We start from the raw sequence: 18,039 nt of genomic DNA, 5'->3' as shown, positions 1-18,039 counted from the left end.
ATGCAGTATTGACATTAGCTGTAACAACACAGGGAGGAAGAAACAGGATACTGGCAGTGAGACCGAAAAGAGACACCCAGCTTCTGAGCTGGCCATCTACGGTCTGTCTCTCTGTCTCTCTGTCTCCCTCCATCCCCCACCCCCCAAAAGTGAAAAGACACTGAGAAAGCAGAGAAACAAAAGGAGAATCTGATTGGCCATCAGTTGAATTCTCCAGAGGACAGTTCACTTTGGCCAGCCTGAGGAGGGACAACACTATCCCCAGATTAGCTGGGAAAGAGTTAGAGATGCCTAGCCTCTTCAGTGCTGCTGAAACAGCTCCGTGCTTTCTCAAGTCATTCACAATAAAAAATGCAGAAACCCTGTGTTCCAGGTCAGCACAGACCTTGTATTCCCTTGGAGCATAAATCCAAGCACTGAAAGGGACATTTCATACCAGTTGTGACATCCTGGCTCTCCCACGTTCTTTCAGACATAGGCCATGTCTTAGTCTTATACTTGATTTTGTCCCCTAGAAGCCTTCCTAGTTTTGTTTTTTTTTTTTATCAAATCTCAATCTCCCACCTCCCCCTGACCTGTCTGTCTGTCTCTCCCTGCTCTCTGCATGCGCGCTCGCTCGCGCGCGTGCGCGCGCACACACACACACACACACACACACACACACACACAGCGGCATACATGCACATGTGCCCACACTCCCTTTATACCTCACATAGATCCTCAATGGGTTAAATTCCTACATGCGTTACAATTACTTAAAGAGCATAACTTAGGTATGCCCTGTGAGCATTCTAGGGCTCAGTTTTCTCATACACAACATAAGAGGAAAACACTGTGCCAAGGGGTAATACTGATTGAATAAGGTACTGGATTACAGAAAATCCTGGGCCAGTGAGCACTGAGATGTTTTATGGATTTTGATGCAAGATGTAAACAACCAATTCAAGGGGCTGAAGAGACTGCTCAGCAATTACAAGCACTTGTTTCTCTTGCAGGAGATCTGAGTTCTGTTTCTAGCACCCACGTGGTGGCTAAGTCTTTACTCGGTAACTTCAGTTCCAGAGGATCCGACCCCATCTTCTGCCTTCTGAAGGTTCCAGGCATGCACATAGTATACATACGTGAGTGTAGGCAAACAAATCCATGCACATAAAAATAAATCTTTCTTTAAAAGGCAACTTGTGAGTGTTCTAATCACCTGTGTGTTTGATCATCTATCCATTGCCAAACCATCACAGAGAGAGCTGGAAAGACAGAAGCAGCCATCCCACATATGATCTAGGCTCCCTGATACCCTTCTTAGTGCTGCAGGAAAGCAGGGTTTAAAAAAAAAAAGCAAAAAACCCAAGGTGCCTCAAACAGTCCCGGCCAGGAAAGGGGCCTGATCAGTGGCCTGGGAAATGGGCTGTGAGAAGAAAAGCTAGGGAGAGGCTAGTGAACACGGGCAGTAAGCCCAACGGAACACGATTTCTTTTTGTCTTTTGCTTGGAAACAAATGTTCTTTGCCTATCTTCCCTGGGTTTAATTAGTCTTCTGTCTTTCTCAGGATTGACCGTTCATTTGCAAATAGAGGACATCAGAAAGGTTGGTGGGTGTGGGTGTTGGAGTGGAAAGAGGTTGGAGTGTTTATTTTCAAAGCCACAGGGGTCCCCATTTGAAAAGCACCCAGCTTATCTCAATGTTTTTGTTTGTATGATTTTGAATTGGAAGGTTGGAGCAATTCATTTAGGAGATTAAGCTGTCTTTACAATGGATTTGGTTGGCCTATGTATTCAATAGTATTGCGAGGGTTAAGAGGACTCTTTCCAGGGCGCTCAGTGGTCCCAGTACAACAATTAGAAAGGATTCTTTGAATCCTCCTTCCTTTTCATGCCAATTAATTTTACATAAACGGTTGTCTATTTGTTGCTCACAAATAAGACTCATAAGCCTTCTGTCCGATAGCTTTGGGTAGCAAGTTACAACAAGGTACAGGGTGGCCAATAACATAGGGATTTATTAAGAAGGGAAAATGAGTGAAACTTCAGTTTATGTATGTTCCAAATCCCTGAGAAATCCTGGGGTACACTTACACTAGAGAGTTTCTTAATAACCCAGTTCAAATTTAACTAGATATATCTTATCTGCCAAACTTAATCAGATGTTCTTGGGTCACGGCATGTGTTTCAAGGATGCTGAGTGAAAAATAAGCAGGATCACCTCACTGTTGCACTTAAACCTTACTCTTGGCGGAGCTCGAGAGTTTCTTCAGATAGAATAACCCTGGTGTGTGAATAAAGTGACATCTTGGAAATGACATGAGTTTTCAGTCTCAGGATAAACCTAATTCCAGGCACAGAAGTCCGGTCCACCTACAGAAGCGTTTCTCATCATAGAGAAACTTAAAGGCCAAAAAGGCAACTGGCACCTTTGGCTGAATAAAAAATTAATATACAGGTTTACAAGCGAGTAGTCCTTGTTATTTGCGGTGCAAAGTGAACACCCTATGCTAAAAGGGCTGGATAGTCTAAGGCCGAGAACGTCTTCTGAACCAATAATTGAAAGTCACCTCGTTTCCTCATGACAAGAAATAAAAAGCAATTGTTTTCTTATACTGTTGGTACAGTTAAAGAGAGGAATCAGTGAATTTCTGACTGAAAATAAAATAATTTCCAACATAATTATGTCTATTTTATATGATTCTCTCCCTCCCCCCCCCCCTCTCTCTCTTGCTTACTCTTTCTGGCTCTTACCTCAGGAATTAGATTGTAGATTATTTACAATGATTCATTGCGAACATCTTTGACGTAAAAGGATAATGAGCTAATAAATGCCAGGCATTGCAGTTTATGGACTCTACTTGTTACCTTGAGCGTCCATCTAATGTTTAGAAAGACTTTTAAATTTTTGAGATCTCAAAGCTCATTAATTCACTCATTTGTTCCTTTTTTCCCCATCCTCCTTCCCTCTTTTTTTAAATAGGTACCTTCCAAGGAGAAGGAAGAAGAGAAGGGAAGAAGGGAAGGAGGAAGAGAGGGAGGGAAAACTATCAAATGCTTATTCAGTCAAGAAATCTCTACTTAGAATAAAAATGTTAAGAACAATTTATCAGTAGTACTTGATTGTGAAATAAACCCCTTGTTGGCAATAAGTCCGTCTAAGAAATACCACGTGACATGGAATTCGTCTTCAAGAAAAACTACTTACAACTACATGATAGTCGTGTATGAGGAGCTGCTGGGATGTCAGCTTCACTCCCAGTGGCCCCATCTGGCCTGAGCACTCTCTCTGGCATGATAAATCACTGACAGGGTCCTTACCTTCCTGCGTTTGATCTCAGCTCAGCAAGATGTGGTTTTGATGTGAAGAACTCCAGAACTCTTAGGTCAGAGACAAATCGCAGTGGCACTGACCTGCCAAGTGCTAAGTCGCTATTAGACTGTGTGAAAAGCTGTGAGCCGCTGACACGTTTTCTCACCTCAGAGTTTCTGGGCCCTCTGTGGTTTTCTTGAACTTAGCTTGGCAGAAAAGCTGCTGCAACAGCTTAAAGATGTGACTGCGAGCCTTCCCTCTCTCTGAAGGAGTTATCACTGCAGCCCCCGCTCTAATTTCTAGGGCTGTAAATCGAGCAAATGTGACCCATGTGATCTCTGTTGGGTGTGTTTTTATACAGAGATCTCTTTTTTTATGTAGCAAAATATTGTCTTTTGATATGCTTAAAAACCTAAAACAAAACACGAGACTCCGAACTCATTCCTACTCAATGAACTTTTACTGCACTGCAAACCACTCATGTATAGGAGGGGAATCATTAACAGAGGTTTTTGTGGACCACTCTTTGGTAATTACCACTATATCTTTGGGAAAGTATTCTTAACAAAAGCATCCCAAAATTGGTCCCAGAAAGACAATTAAGTGTGAACAAGTTCGGTATTGTCCTTCCTGTTCTCATAACCCCGGGTTCTGGGGCTTGGTGAATGGAGAGTTTCAAAGCATCAAGATAGGGAAAACAGTTCTTCTGGTTCTTTATATAAGTAGATAAATAAATATGCATCTTATTTTGTCCTGTTATTAGTAATAAAAAAAGATGTGTTTGAAATTGTCATTCAATACCACAAAGTGTCACCCTGTTTCTGGGACCTAATGTACTGGGGCACTCAAACCGCAATCAAATGATTTTGCTTTCATTAGCTGAAGAAATGTATGTTATATGAGGACCCACTAAGCGCTCCCACATTAGAGGCAGATCATGGTCCTCAAATGTCCAGTGCTCTGCCTGTGTCCTCCTATATGTGTACCCTCAGTGAGGGCCTGCACAAGTCAGTGGGAGTAGAGGAGGTTCCCGCCCTGAGATGTGTATGTTTTCTTGAAAAGAAACACATACGAGACAGTTATTTCAAAATGATATCCTGGCACTCACTTCCTAGTTGACATTTCACCAATTAGTGACTCCACAAGTAAGTGAGGCAATTTTATTTTCCAGTGTGTGCTCATGAATTAATTCATTCATTGTGTACCAAATGTTTGGGGTACACAATGTATCAAAGGAACCGCGACCTGAAAGAAGAAGAAACCTGGTGGGCAGGGGGGATCTTGGGAGGAATTTGGGTAGGGAAAGAATGTTTTGTATAGAAAAAATTGTAATAAAAAATAATTTCAAAAGCAAAAAGAATCAAATGCAGGAAGAAAGTTAGTGTAAACATTAAGCAATAATTACACTCTCCGGTGTAGCATCAGCATCTGCCTCATTTTACAGTAGTAAGACAGATGCTGGAAATAGATCTCAAGCACTGCCTTTTAGAAGACTTCCTGTAAGAGACTTGGTTTGCTTTAGTTGACTGAAATGATGAGGGTCCACGTAAGCAAAAGGCACGCCCATGGTTACAGACATCTTTCTCTTTAGACCACTCACAATCAGAAATACAAACCATCCCACACTACCCCTCTGGAAAACTGAGTCAGTGACTTTGCAAGTGCTCAGTAAGGGCGACACATTTATTTCTCTTGCCCATATTTGTGTACAGACATCTACAGTAAATTCTAAGCAATGATCTCCCTCATTAAAGCAGCTCATCAAAGGTCCCCAAATCTGTTCAGTGCACCTCTTTTCTAAGCCTTCTCTTTATCTCTGCTGGAACTCCTGGTAATGACACCCAAATGTGGGCGAACCTCATTAGTCTCCCTGCTGTTTACAAGACAGGATTTATGCTCAGTGTGTCGAACACAATGCACACATCACTAAATGGCAAAAACTACCACCCAGGCGCTAATCTGAGAAGATGTGCACTCAGTACAAATACCTACCAGTGTATAGGGACACGGAAGAGCAATTACTGCCAACACATGTAGGTCTTTAAGAGTACACCAATAAATGCCCATTTGCAAAGGTTAATTTAATGCAACCCAGGCTGTTATCTGGTATGTCGTCAATTCAATCCATTAAGTAATTACTAAATTCTCAAGAGGGCTCATAGAAGTCAAATGTGGCTATTCCATGTTCACTGCTTCTTCCCTAAGGACTATTTAGGGCAACAGCTGGAAGAGAGAACCACAAAGCTTGCCCATCTCAACCAGCTATTTATAAAAACAGGAGTCTAACTTGGGCTGCCCGTTATCAAAGGTCTGTCCCAAGAAAAACACTTCTGAGACACAGAAGAGAAACACATGTGAGTAAGGATGGAGGAGGCAGAGTGAGGGATGGGGCTTTGAGGATGTGAAGAGAAAAAAGCTCCTCTTTGAAAATGAAGAAAGGAATGTAAAGGCTCTAAGATCCCACAAAGGAGACAACTCACGTCAGCATTTCTTTGCATAGGAGTTTTGAGTCATTTCCAATGAAAAGTAGTCATGCACCCAGTCAGCTCCTCTGTCTGTCACTGACCCTACTTGGAAAGCTTTGGATACTGCAGGGCTGTGCTGTTCTGTGTTCCTGCTCAGGCCCACAGAACCCGACAGGTGTTTAAGCTGTCATAGGCAGCCAAAGTAAACATCTCCACTCAACTCTTTCTGAAAAGTAACTGGGGAAAGTAACAATAATATTATACAAAATAATCAGCTGGGGGAGGGGAGCTTCCAAATAGGAATGAATCATGGAGCACACCCTCCTTTGCCAAGGGAACCACCATAACCATGACAAAGAGGAGCACCTTTTAAATGAAAAAGAAGCAAGCAAACAGGTGTTGTTCGGGGCAGTGTGTGAGTCCTCAGCCTGTGAGAAACCTCCAACACCCTCTGTCTTTACAGTCACCGGCAGAATCACACCTACGCAGGTGGTTCATACCCAGGATGTCAGATTGTCTCCCTTCACTCCCTTGGCCTTTTCTCTTTAACCATTCAACTGGAAATTTGGGGTTTGTAGTCAAAGAACTGGGTTTGGAATGCATTGTTAAAGGTCAGTAGAGCTCATGGTCCGGATTGGATTTTTTTTTCTTAGAGTTCCTGTGCACTTCTTGCTGTTACCAACAGTAAAGAAAAGGACAGCGTGCTGGCATTGTCACCTACTATGGTTGAGGAGCCAGGAAAAGGCATTTAATTTAAATATGCTCAGTATTTTCACTTATAAAAGGGAGATATTACTCTAATATTCATATCATAGGATTACCATAGAATTAAATAGACTCATATGTGAAGCGGTTCCATTTGGCAGCTACTTATAATAAATTCTCCAGTAGTCATTCATTCAGCAAACATTTCCAAAGCATCTACACAGCTATACATAGAGCCCATCCTTTTGATAAACCTTGATAAATAAGAATTTGCAACTTAGTAATAGGCTTATATAGACAAGTATAATCTCAAACACAAAGTTCTACAATTTCAAAGAAATACAAGTAAGTAATATGGGTACACAGGCCATAGAAGTTCATTGTGGAAAAGTGTATCAGGCAGCCAACTTTGCTTGGTGTTACGGGAGACTACACCCAGTGACTGGACTCCATGTTACAGAGAATCTCTGACAGCAGTCTTTGTAACTCTAGGCACACACAACTGCATGGACCACACTGCCTGCAGATCCAAACACAAGGTTAAATGTGTAGCACACAAGCTTTGACTTTTAAACATAAGTTAAAGTGTTAAAGTGGGATGGACTACGGTGTTATTTTCAATCCTGAAGGAATAATTCAATTTCTCTACACATGCGAGATGAAACACACACTTACTTGGGGTTTTTTTGTTTTGTTTTTGAGATTTTACTTACTTTTATTTTATGCATACAAGTGTTTGCCTGAGTATATGTCTGTGTACCACATGAATGAGTGTCTAAAGAGGCTGGAAGAGAGTGTCAGTTACAAATCGTTGTGAGCTAGCGTGTGGTGCTGGGAATTGAATGCATGTCTTCTGGAAGAGCAGCACACACACACACACACACACACACACACACACACACACACACACTCACAGAAGAGAGAAAGCAAGAGACAAAGAGGGAGAATAACAGTAGCTGACATTACATAAATGTCAGCTTAATAATGCCTAATGTATAAGCACTTATAATCATAGGTAACGTAAGAATGTTATAAGAATAATTAAATATGGCATGAGTGAATTGTAATAAACATTATCTCAATGTTTTAAAGTAAGTTCATTTAGAAGTATCCTTATTCTAATAATATCCAATATTATTAAAATTATCCATCAATTTCTTAGCATCTCCCAAAACAGAGAAGACCAGGCTTGGAGACCATACAATCTAGATGTCCTAATTTTATTATAGGATTACAATGAACAAAATTCAAAGACAATGCAAAACAATATACCCATTAATAAAACTGATTTTCTCTAAGCCACATCATTTGCCCTATCCATTTAAGTGCTCTCCACATTTATGTGCCTTTGCACATAAACAATCCCAATCCCAAGGAGATCATGACATAAATACAAAAACAAAACTCCCAATAATAAAAATAAAACTTTCGGGGTTGGGGATTTAGCTCAGTGGTAGAGCGCTTGCCTAGCAAGCACAAGGCCATGGGTTCGGTCCCCAGCTCCGAAAAAAAAAGAAAAAAAAAAAAGAAAAAAGAAGAAAAGGAAAAAAAGAAGAAGAAGAAAAAAATAAAAACTTTCAGGACAATGTGAGAACACCCGAAGCACTTCAAATTACATTGTGTTTCTTAGTCAGGAAACAAAATGTCTTCATTTGCATTTAAAACTCTATGAAAATGAGACAAAAAGTATGGCAAAGAATATAATCAAGAAGAAAATGTTTGCACATTAGATATCTGACAAAGGACTACAATTCTGAAAATGAAAAAAATTACTCTAAGTCAACACTAACACATATACACAGAAAAATAAGGGAAAAATAGCTGGTTTACCTAGGAGCCAAACCAAATGGCAAATGAATATAAGATGCTTAGTGTCACAAGAAATCGAGAAAATGTCAGCAGTAAGTGTCACCCTTTTTAGACTGTCAAGTCTGGCAAATATCAGAACTCAAGTACGGCTGAGGATATTGAGCAGTGGGGACACTAGAGGGCTCATAGCAAAGATGGAAACTTATAGAATCATATTAGACATGGCATTTCCATTTGAACCTTCAGAGCACAGTCACAAGCCAGCAGATCTCTTGTATGTGGAGTTCTTTATGAGTTATACAAGGAGACATACTGAAGGCTGCTTACCACAGTATCATTCTCATGCCCGATATCGAAACTATTTTCTATGTCAGTAGTTGATTAAATTAAAATTAGGAGAGAGACACAGTATGAAATAATATATAATAATGACAATGAATAAGTTGTGGGTTCACCCAGCAGCACAGGTGAACCTTGGAAATATGATGCCAAGCAAAGCAAAATCTATCAGAAGACATATGTAGCATGCAACACCTACACAGAACATCTCAGCATGCAGAACAACAACATGGTGTTTATGGATTCACCTGTGCGCATGGATTAGATAAAGACGAATACCTCTGAGGAAGAAACAGGGAACGGGAGGAGTTTGCAGGAGGGTCTCAGTGCAACTCTTGAAGACGTGGTAATTACAGATGGTCTCCAATTCATGAGGGCTTCACTTGAGATTTTCAAATTTATGCTTAAAAGCAATCAATATCCATCCAGTAAAAACTACATTTCAAATGCTGCTCTTTTCCCCAGCAGGGGGAATGAAAAAGACCCCCCTCGGGTGACTCTGGGAGGGAGCCACAGCTCTAGAAGCTCTGTGTTGGAATGCACGAGCTTCCTCTGCAGCACACTGTTGCTAAGCTGTGATGTCAGGTAGCGTACATGTGTTTCATGACTCTTTTACTAGAGGCAGCTTCAACCTGAGATTGGAAAATCATCCGTGATATGAACTATTATTATATTCATACACACACACACGCACGCATACACACGCACACACACACATGTAGGTTACCATCCATACCTTTTCATATATCGATTCCTCTTATAATCTAACAATACAGTGACCTGTTCGACCAGCCTGAAAAGTCTCCTTACTTCTGACTCCTCCAGCACTTGATACACTCTTATTCTGTGATCACTCATGAGAGTCACTTACGTGTGCATCCTCACTCTGTGGCTGAGTGGGATTTCTCCTCAGGTTCTTCCCAGTGATGACCACATCTATGTATCATCTTGTGTCAGACAGTAACTACCAAAGTTTTGTACAAAAGAGGCCTTAATAAATGCTAAACTGATAAATGAATGAGCAAATTCCTGTAGCAAAAGGATAGCTCCAGTTCCAGTTAAAAACTGACCCTAGGCAATACAACTAGATAGCTTTCTCTGGAGCTAGAAAGATGGCTCAACACTTAAGAGCACATGATAGCCTGGATTCAATTCCCATCACCCACATGACGACCACGACCATCTATAACCCTAATTCTAGAGAATTCTACCACTTTCTTCTGACCTTCTTGAGCACCAGACACAGACACAAGACACAGACAAACACTCAAGCAACACACACATAAAGAATATAAAATTAAAACATGGAAAGCCTCTCTACCAAGTTACACTGGTATCGTGAATGTCAGGCTTAAAATACAGTTTCATGTTTGCTAGGGAATGAAACCAAAGTTTCATATTGACTCCTAATCTCCTCCCAACAAAGGATTTGCTGAGGAAGTGCAAATTTTACTCCTATGGAAAGACCTCCAGTTGTTCCCATAAATTCACACAGGCATTTCCCAATTTCCTTCTCCTAGCCAATGTCTTGTTATTGTACCTTATTTCCCTAAATTTTTACATCATCATACCCAGTCCTTAGATTTGCTATAGGCCCTGGTGGCTGAAAAAAGAGAAAATGGGTTATTTTTGTTTATTAGTGAGTTTGTTAAATTTTCAATATCTTGTCAGACTTAATTCCTGGAGCAGTTCTATTTACACGAAAGGATTTGTGACCGACAGCATTTTGTCTTCAAGCAAAACGCTTGAAGTATCAAACTTAAAATAGGCAGGGTTAGGCTAGACAAAAGAAAATTATGGTTAAATATATAAATATAATCTCTTAATTATTCTGAAGTGTTTTCTTTTTTTTTTTTTTTTTTTTTGGTTCTTTTTTTTCGGAGCTGGGGACCGAACCCAGGGCCTTGCGCTTCCTAGGTAAGCGCTCTACCACTGAGCTAAATCCCCAGCCCCCTGAAGTGTTTTCTAAACTTTAGTAATGAATATTAGAAGGAATTTTCATATTCATATTCCCCTAAATTCTTACAAATAAGAGACAGATGTTTATAGTTGCATCAGGACAGCAAACTGTGTCTTTCAGGAGATCTAGGGATAAAGAAACTTCTACTTTGGTTCTCCAGAACTCAAATGTGGGTAAGGAGGCTGAGCAGATAAGTGCTCCAGGCATCAATGCCCAACTGCTGTAGCAGGAAGGCTTCTTTCTAGAATAAAAATAAGAATGTTTACCCCAGGACATCCTAATTTTTAACCACATTGAGAGGAGGGCAATTAACTCCCATGTGAGTCCTGGGAAAGCACTGGGCCCTGCAAAAGTCAGGGTGCTGCAGCCATTCAATGGTTATTCCCACAGGAACTTCCAAAGCCTGAGACACGTGACAGAGACTTAAGTAAATACACTAGTGAAAGTTAAGATTTTAGGCGTTTTGGTGGCAGAGAGCTCACCTATTAGGAAAAAGTTAATAATTTAAAAAGGAAACAATTGAAATACAATTCCATATTAAAACAATACAAACAAGTAATAAATACCAAGAGAAGAAATTCCCAATTTGGAACATTTGAACGGTTACGTGGAGTAGGGTTTTAAGAATGTCTGAAAGGCAGCTAAAAATTAGTCCAAGTGGCATAGTGACAACTTGCTCTGTTGACATTCGATTTGTGCTTGAGAGGAAATGAAGGGTCTCAAATGACCTGTCATCATAAATAAAGACATTAAGAAGAGGCCAGGAAAGCTGTCAATTAGTCACTAGAGATATTTCACTTTCTGGAAGGTGACTGTCCCCTGTTCCCAAATTGAGGCATTATCTTGGGTAGTCAAAGCCAGCGAAAGTTTTTTCAGTTTCAGATTACATAAATCAAAGACACCATTCCATTGCCAAAAGATAACTACCTTCTGAGTTCTGGCTACATCTTTGTTCAAACTATTTTAAAAGTATTCAGAACTTGGCATTTCAGTCCAGCCAACTGAATATATTAATGTTAAATCTGACTCAAGAGTCAGATAAAGAATTTGTTATTAAAACACTTGCTGGAAAATGGATTTAGTGACTTTTTGATAAATATAATAACCTGCTGAAGAAATGCTGAGGGAGTACAGAATACACTGTAAACATATAAGAACTCAATTCTGACCTTTCTTAAAATTGGCCACTTTCAATTTGGAACTACAAATATAATAATGATGATCTAAATGAAATCATTATGCCTGCAAAACAAAAATTAACACTAGCTGATTGTCTATATAAATACTTTCTTGTTTAGCACTCATGAGACCCCTGAGAAGCAGGTACTACTATTCCAATTTTGATCAGTGTAGAAACTGAAACTCAATAAAGAGACTCCTTGAGAGAAGCCCATACATACTCTTGACTACTTCCTTTCTAAGACATGACACCATGTGTTTAATATATGTTAACTGTTCACATAGTCAAGAAATACATGCTTGACCAGGATTAGATCAAATACCTATTTTAGCTCAAACCATTTCTTTTTTCCATGGCAAGGGCTTGTAAACGTTTCTCAAAATGTGGGCCATATGGTCTCTGTTACAAGGACTCAACTCTGATATTGCAATCCAAATGAAACCATAGACAATATGTTACTGAACACACAGGGTTGTGTTACAATGAAACTATATTTAGACAACCAGGTGGGCTGTGCAGTCTGTCAACCACAGTAAACTGTTAGTAAAATGACACAAACAAACAACAGCGAAAGATACAAAATCACACATTGGTATTTGCATCTCATTATTTCACTGAGGAGGACCAGCAATTGGGACTTGAGATGCTAAGGCTTGGTCATGGTTGGATCACTGAGATTCACTAATGGAAAAGAGAGAAAACCAAGTAGACATGACTGGCTTTTCTTTAAAAAGCCAGTCTAGTTGGCTAGACTGAAGTCAGACCTCACAGAGCAGGTGTCTAAGTCTTCACTGAAATAGAAAAACTGTTGTTCACCATTCTATAACTGTTGTTCACAATTCTATAACTGTTGTTCACCATTCTTTAACTGTTGTTCACCATGCCTCAGTAAATGATGGTCCCCTGTGATAACCCAGTCTCTGAAGTAGAAAGCCAGGGCCTCAGGAGACTTATCTAAGCCAAGTTCCATAATGACATTATTTAGCTATTCTTGGTTAAAAGGGGACGCATATTCCTTGTTTAAAAGGCTGTATATTTATTTTTAAAAGGTATTTTACTGCTTGTGTGGGGGAAGTAGAGGATGTGGAGGTCATAGGTCAATGTGAGATATCCTCCTTGACTACTCTTCACCTTATTTTTGAAGACAAAGCCTCTCGCTGAACCTGGAGCTCACCAATTCAGTCAGACTAGTAGGTCAGCAGGCCCCAGGGAATTTCCTGTCCATATTGCCAGTAATGAGACTATGGCCGTGGGCTGTCTCACCCAGCTTTTTACATGTGTGGTGAGGAGAGGATATCAGGCCCTCATTCTTGAAGGCCAAGTACTTTGCCATCTTCCCAGATTCTGAAAGGGAGGGAGGGAGGGAGGGAAGGAGGGATAGGTAAAAGTCCTCTATATACTGGCAGCTAGATGGATAATTTATTAGCACAACGACCATGAGTAGGATTTGGAATGAAGGTTTAGAATGAGATCCATAAGGGCAAGATCCAAAAGAACGATGAGGTGATGACCAAGAATAACAACAAAAATAACAAATAGTAATTAAAGTCAATGAATCAAAAATTATAAAGGTGGTGCTGGAAATATGGCTCAAGTGGCTGAAAGCACTTGCTATTCTCGCAGAGGACCTGGGTTTGGTTCCTAGCACTTACATCAAGTGGCTCGCAGGCTCCAGCTTTAGAGGATATGACACCCAGCCTTCCCTGGGCTCCTCAGACACTCGTACACATGTAGTACACACACACATACTTAGGGATACCGAAATACACCTAAAATTAAATGTATTTTGAGGAAAATCATAGAGACTCTTCTAAGTGGAGTAGATCAGTGTCCCATTCTCCTGTTTCCATTAGAAGTAGCACAAAAAGCGAAGATCTAGGCTTTCTACATTTAAAAAGAGGTGTCAGAAATAAGAAAAGTAAGAGTATGGCAGGAATGCTCTGTCTCTTTTTAAAATTCGAGGCCAAGTTCTCCCTTATCAATTATTTCTGTTTTTATTCTCTTTCTAAGGATTTTACAGAACTAAAAATGTGTGCATGTGTGAAAATGCTAAGTAAAGCAATTGGCCCTATGAAAATGCAGGCGATGTTGAAATATTCTCATTATGTTGATCAACTGATCTACTGATATGTTGAAAAGAAAATTTTGGCATTCAACCTTCCTAATAAGACTTTAAGTTCCTAGAAGGCAGCAGTTCCATAATCCAATTTACACTGTTGTTAAGGACACGGCGCCTCAAAAAACCCTTTGAACTGAGTTGAAATTGACCCCAGCAAACAGAGTGCACTTATTAAAAGGTTATTAAATGAATGATAAAAGAATAAACAATAGGTACCCAGATGTACATTTGTCCTGATGTTTCCCAGTGAGCTGCCTTTTGTGTTTTCTCTTGTAGGTGTAACATACAGTGCCCAAAAATGCCCTCTTCGTGGACCCTAATACCTCTCCAAAGTATCAAATGCTGGAGAGCAGCCTCATGCTGTCAGCTACGGGCATTTTTTCAGTTGCTCACTCCAGGAATGAACCAGTAGAGCCAGAAGGAAAGATGGAGCCAACAGAGAAAGCAGAAAGGCAGCAAAATAAACTTTTTTAAAGACCTGGGAATCTGTGAAAGGGAGAGAGAAAGAAGGAGGGAAGGGACATCCTGAGAGGAAGAGAGACCCCACCCCTCCCAGAAGTCAGGGGCAGTTCTTAGGAGAATGCTAAGCCTTAGTTTTACAATGTGCGCGCTCCCAGAACATGGCTGGCGATGCAAAAAGCCAGGCAGATAAAACAGAAATAACTCAGAAAAACTGAGAAACGCACAGCGAAACACAATCAGATCAACTATTGAGCAGTCTTCAAAGAACACAAAGGAGCATGCACTCTCAGCTCCACACGGGTGCCCTCCACGCTTGTCTTACATCAGTGCTCTTCTTCCTTGACTGTACATCTTGAAACAAACAAAACCCCCATTCCCTAGCAAGAATCATTTAAGAAACTTGTTGTCTAGGTTCCTGTATTAGGAGAAGAAGAAAACAGACATATTCCAAAGGCACTACTGTCATTTATCCTTAGTCTAAAATGGACATTAGAACTTGGAGCAAGCCACAGGCTTGTTTTATTTTTAATGGAATGCAATTACTTAAAAGCCAATACAAAGCCACACTTAAGCTCTTTCAGAATGCTTCTAGATTGAACTTTGCTTTCACAGCATTTGTTTTTACAGAACCTTTGACAGAAATTGGCATTAACATAATATTGGCTATTTTCCCCATTCCTTCATTTTAAAAGTGCAAAGTCCTTTTGGAAGAAGATGTAAAATGATGAAAATGGCTAATAAATGCACGATCACAAATGCAAAATATTCGAAGAACTTACTTTTTAAACTTTCATAATCTGACCAGTTATGTTGGTCATTAATCAGTTTATATTCTTGTCAGATCACATAGAAAAGTCACAGTATCATTCAATAAGAACATGTTTAATGATACAGAATTAATGATAAATTTATTTGCCATATAGTAACTTTATTTGATACAAATGTTTTGTTTCCTCTTTTTCAACAGATCCCAAGGCATACTACTTTTAAATTTTTTCCTAACAAATATGATAGCACTAAAGGACTGCCTATCTACCTAGTCCATTTTTCTGTTTGAAATTGTTAATACATTCCTCCTCGTTTTTGATCATGAATGAATTTTTAAAAGACCTCCCAACTCTTTCTTTTGAAGAGGGAGGTGGAGAAAAAAAAAGACCTTAGGCTACCAAAAGAGCAGTCACTGATCTTTCCGTTAAATAAACTGAACTAGAGCTGGTTCTTCATGATTCCTGTCTTAGAAAATGTAGAAGTCTCACTGAAGAGTTGGGCACAGAAGCTGCTCCAGTGTTCACAGATACCTGACTTTACAAAGTTTTTGTGAAAGAGCTCGCCTGTAGATGAGCGTTACTCCACCATTTACGAGGGTTGTTTGTCAAGACAAAAAATAAGGCGCCTCCTCCCCACAAATTAAAGAATCAAGTTACAATCCATTATTTCATTTCTGATTGTTTTTCTTGGTAATAAGTGGGAAAGTGGATACTGGATAAAAGTCTTCATGGAGCTAAAAAGACTCGACATTAAAGGCTCCAATTAGCTATAAATCAGTTGTCTTTCCTACTGGGGTAGAACAAGAGAGAGAAGAGAGGGGGTGGCTAGAGAAAAGCAGAATTGGAGGAGCTTCCAAATGAAATTCTGAAAAAAGATATCTACTGCAGACTTTCAGGGGCTGTTAGGATAATCTGATCAAACGTGTAAAACAAACCCTCTGGAATCACGTGTGGATCTTGCCTCTTAAGATCTCTAAAGCGCATCTGAAGAGGTTAGGGACCCTCATAAAACAAAACTTTTATGTGCATGCTTTCCTGGCTTGTTCCTAAACCCCGAGATGTGCCACACACTGGCACTATTGTTATGCAAACAATGCCTAAAGGGCTATAACCATTAACGACCTCTCATTAAAATGGCTTTCAAAAATTTGTCACACCATCTAAAAGCTAACAGGTACATTAACTCCACCTAAATCCACATTCAAAAAGACGAATCCTACCGATCCTTATTCTGAAACTCAATGCAACAAAAATTAAGAAACGACGTTTTTGCATTTCTCTTTCGACGTTAACAGTTGTCAGATGCGAGCAACTTAACTTCTCTACATTTCGCGTATCGTCTAATGCTCGCGGTGGAACACTTACCAGCTGTATCTTGTGCGTGCGCTGCATTTAACTGGCAAAAGTTTGCGGTAGGAATGAAAATCAAACAAGAGTATTCTAAAATAAACTCTCAGGAAGTGTGGCTTTAAAGGCTACAGTCGCCTCTTTGCTATTACATTCAATCCCCTTGTGTATGTATTTCACAAATTTCCCTCGTGGATATTTTTTTCCCCCTGAGAACGGTGGTGGTGGAGGATCAATTTACATGGGGCAGCGGGCGTGTATTGCTTTTTAATGCAGTTTAACGACAATAATTCGTGCTTGACAAACTAAGATGTCAGAATTCGTTAGGAAAAAATCATTAGGCTTATCAGTGCAAAAGTGAGCTCCCTAATTTGCGTGAATTCGGTTGTTTTCCCTTTTTCTAAAATGTCCATTGCCTACAAAATCCGGAGGAAATCCTGACTTAGACCTATTGCGTCTCCGCCAGGTCCCCGCGAAGTCTGTGGGACTCGGGTCCTGACAACCCTTCAGCGACTGGGCTCTGAGGGAAGCTAACCCGGCGCGGTCGCACAGCCCTGGATCCGAAGGACCGCCGGGCGACACTGGACTGCAACGCCAACCTGGCGGGGAACCCTGGTCTGCTCTGAGACCGAGGGACTGGGAGAACTGCACCCCGGTATGCGCTGAGGAAGCCCAGAGGAACACCCCTGCCAGCTGGAGCCAGGACTTGGGGACCCCAGAGCAGAACTCCATTTGCTCTGATAAAACTGGGGAATCTCAGAACCGGACCCTGGTCTGCTCTGAGATCTAAGGTACCCCAGAACTAAGCCTCGTTCTGCCCTAGGGACATCTAGGGGACCTCAGGACTGGACCCTAGCCGGTTCTAAGGAGTCGTAGGGATCCCCAGAACCAGACCCAGGTCTGCTCTGAGAAATCCCACCCCCCCAGGCAGTCCCCACGGTCCGCCGCCCCCGGCGGACCCCGCATTGCCTTCTGGTTGGGACCGGTTCCCTCAGACTCTCCCCAAGCCAGGGAGGAACTTCAGAAGCCCGCATCGCGGTCCCCGCGGAGGCGCGGGGATGACAGGCGACCTCCGGGACCCGGTCACCGAAGAGATCTAGAGGACGCTTCTAGGCAGCGTCCGCAGGACGGCTTTACCTTGGTGTACTTGATCTCGAGGTTGGGCGTGGGTGACGGCAGGAGCTGCAGCGAGGCCATGAGCGCGGCGGGGTCGGCCTTCACCTCGCCGGGCATGGCGATCTCGCTGGAAGTCATGGGCGGCCGCGGGTGGGTGTGCGCGGGGCGCTGCGCGGCCGGGGCGCGCTCGCTGTATATAGGCAGGTGTCAAGCGGGGGGCGCTTCTTATTGGACGTGCGGCCCACAGGCGCGGGGGGCCGGCCCATGAGGACATTTGCATACGGCCGTGCGCGGCGCCCGCACGGTCAAGTCCGCGGCCCACGCTCCCGCGGGCGCCCCCGTGGGCCTCGACGGCCGGAGCGCCGCCTCGGCCGGACCGCGCTGGCTGATGGCGGCCCCGCGAGCCTTAAGCGCTGACCGACCCGGAGGAGAGGCGCCCGAGCTCCAGCCCCGCCGAGCTATGCGCCCTTCCTTCCACT

General features: G+C 41.7%; 1 protein-coding gene across 1 annotated transcript in view; it reads right to left on the bottom strand.

Moving 5' to 3' along the window:
* Aldh1a2 (aldehyde dehydrogenase 1 family, member A2) overlaps positions 1–17,707 on the bottom strand; it is a 79,357-nt gene extending 61,650 nt beyond the window's left edge. The window contains 1 exon segment of the mRNA NM_053896.2: positions 17,582–17,707. Coding sequence (NP_446348.2) covers positions 17,582–17,698 — 117 coding nt within the window. The 5' untranslated portion in view covers positions 17,699–17,707.
* Between the last annotated feature and the right edge of the window lie 332 nt (positions 17,708–18,039).

Source organism: Rattus norvegicus, chromosome 8 (genome assembly GCF_021556685.1).
Source record: "Rattus norvegicus strain SHRSP/BbbUtx chromosome 8, alternate assembly SHRSP_T2T, whole genome shotgun sequence".
Classification (NCBI taxonomy): Eukaryota; Metazoa; Chordata; class Mammalia; order Rodentia; family Muridae; genus Rattus; species Rattus norvegicus.
Note: the sequence above shows the minus strand (reverse complement) of the source record. Positions and strands in the feature narration are given on the sequence as shown.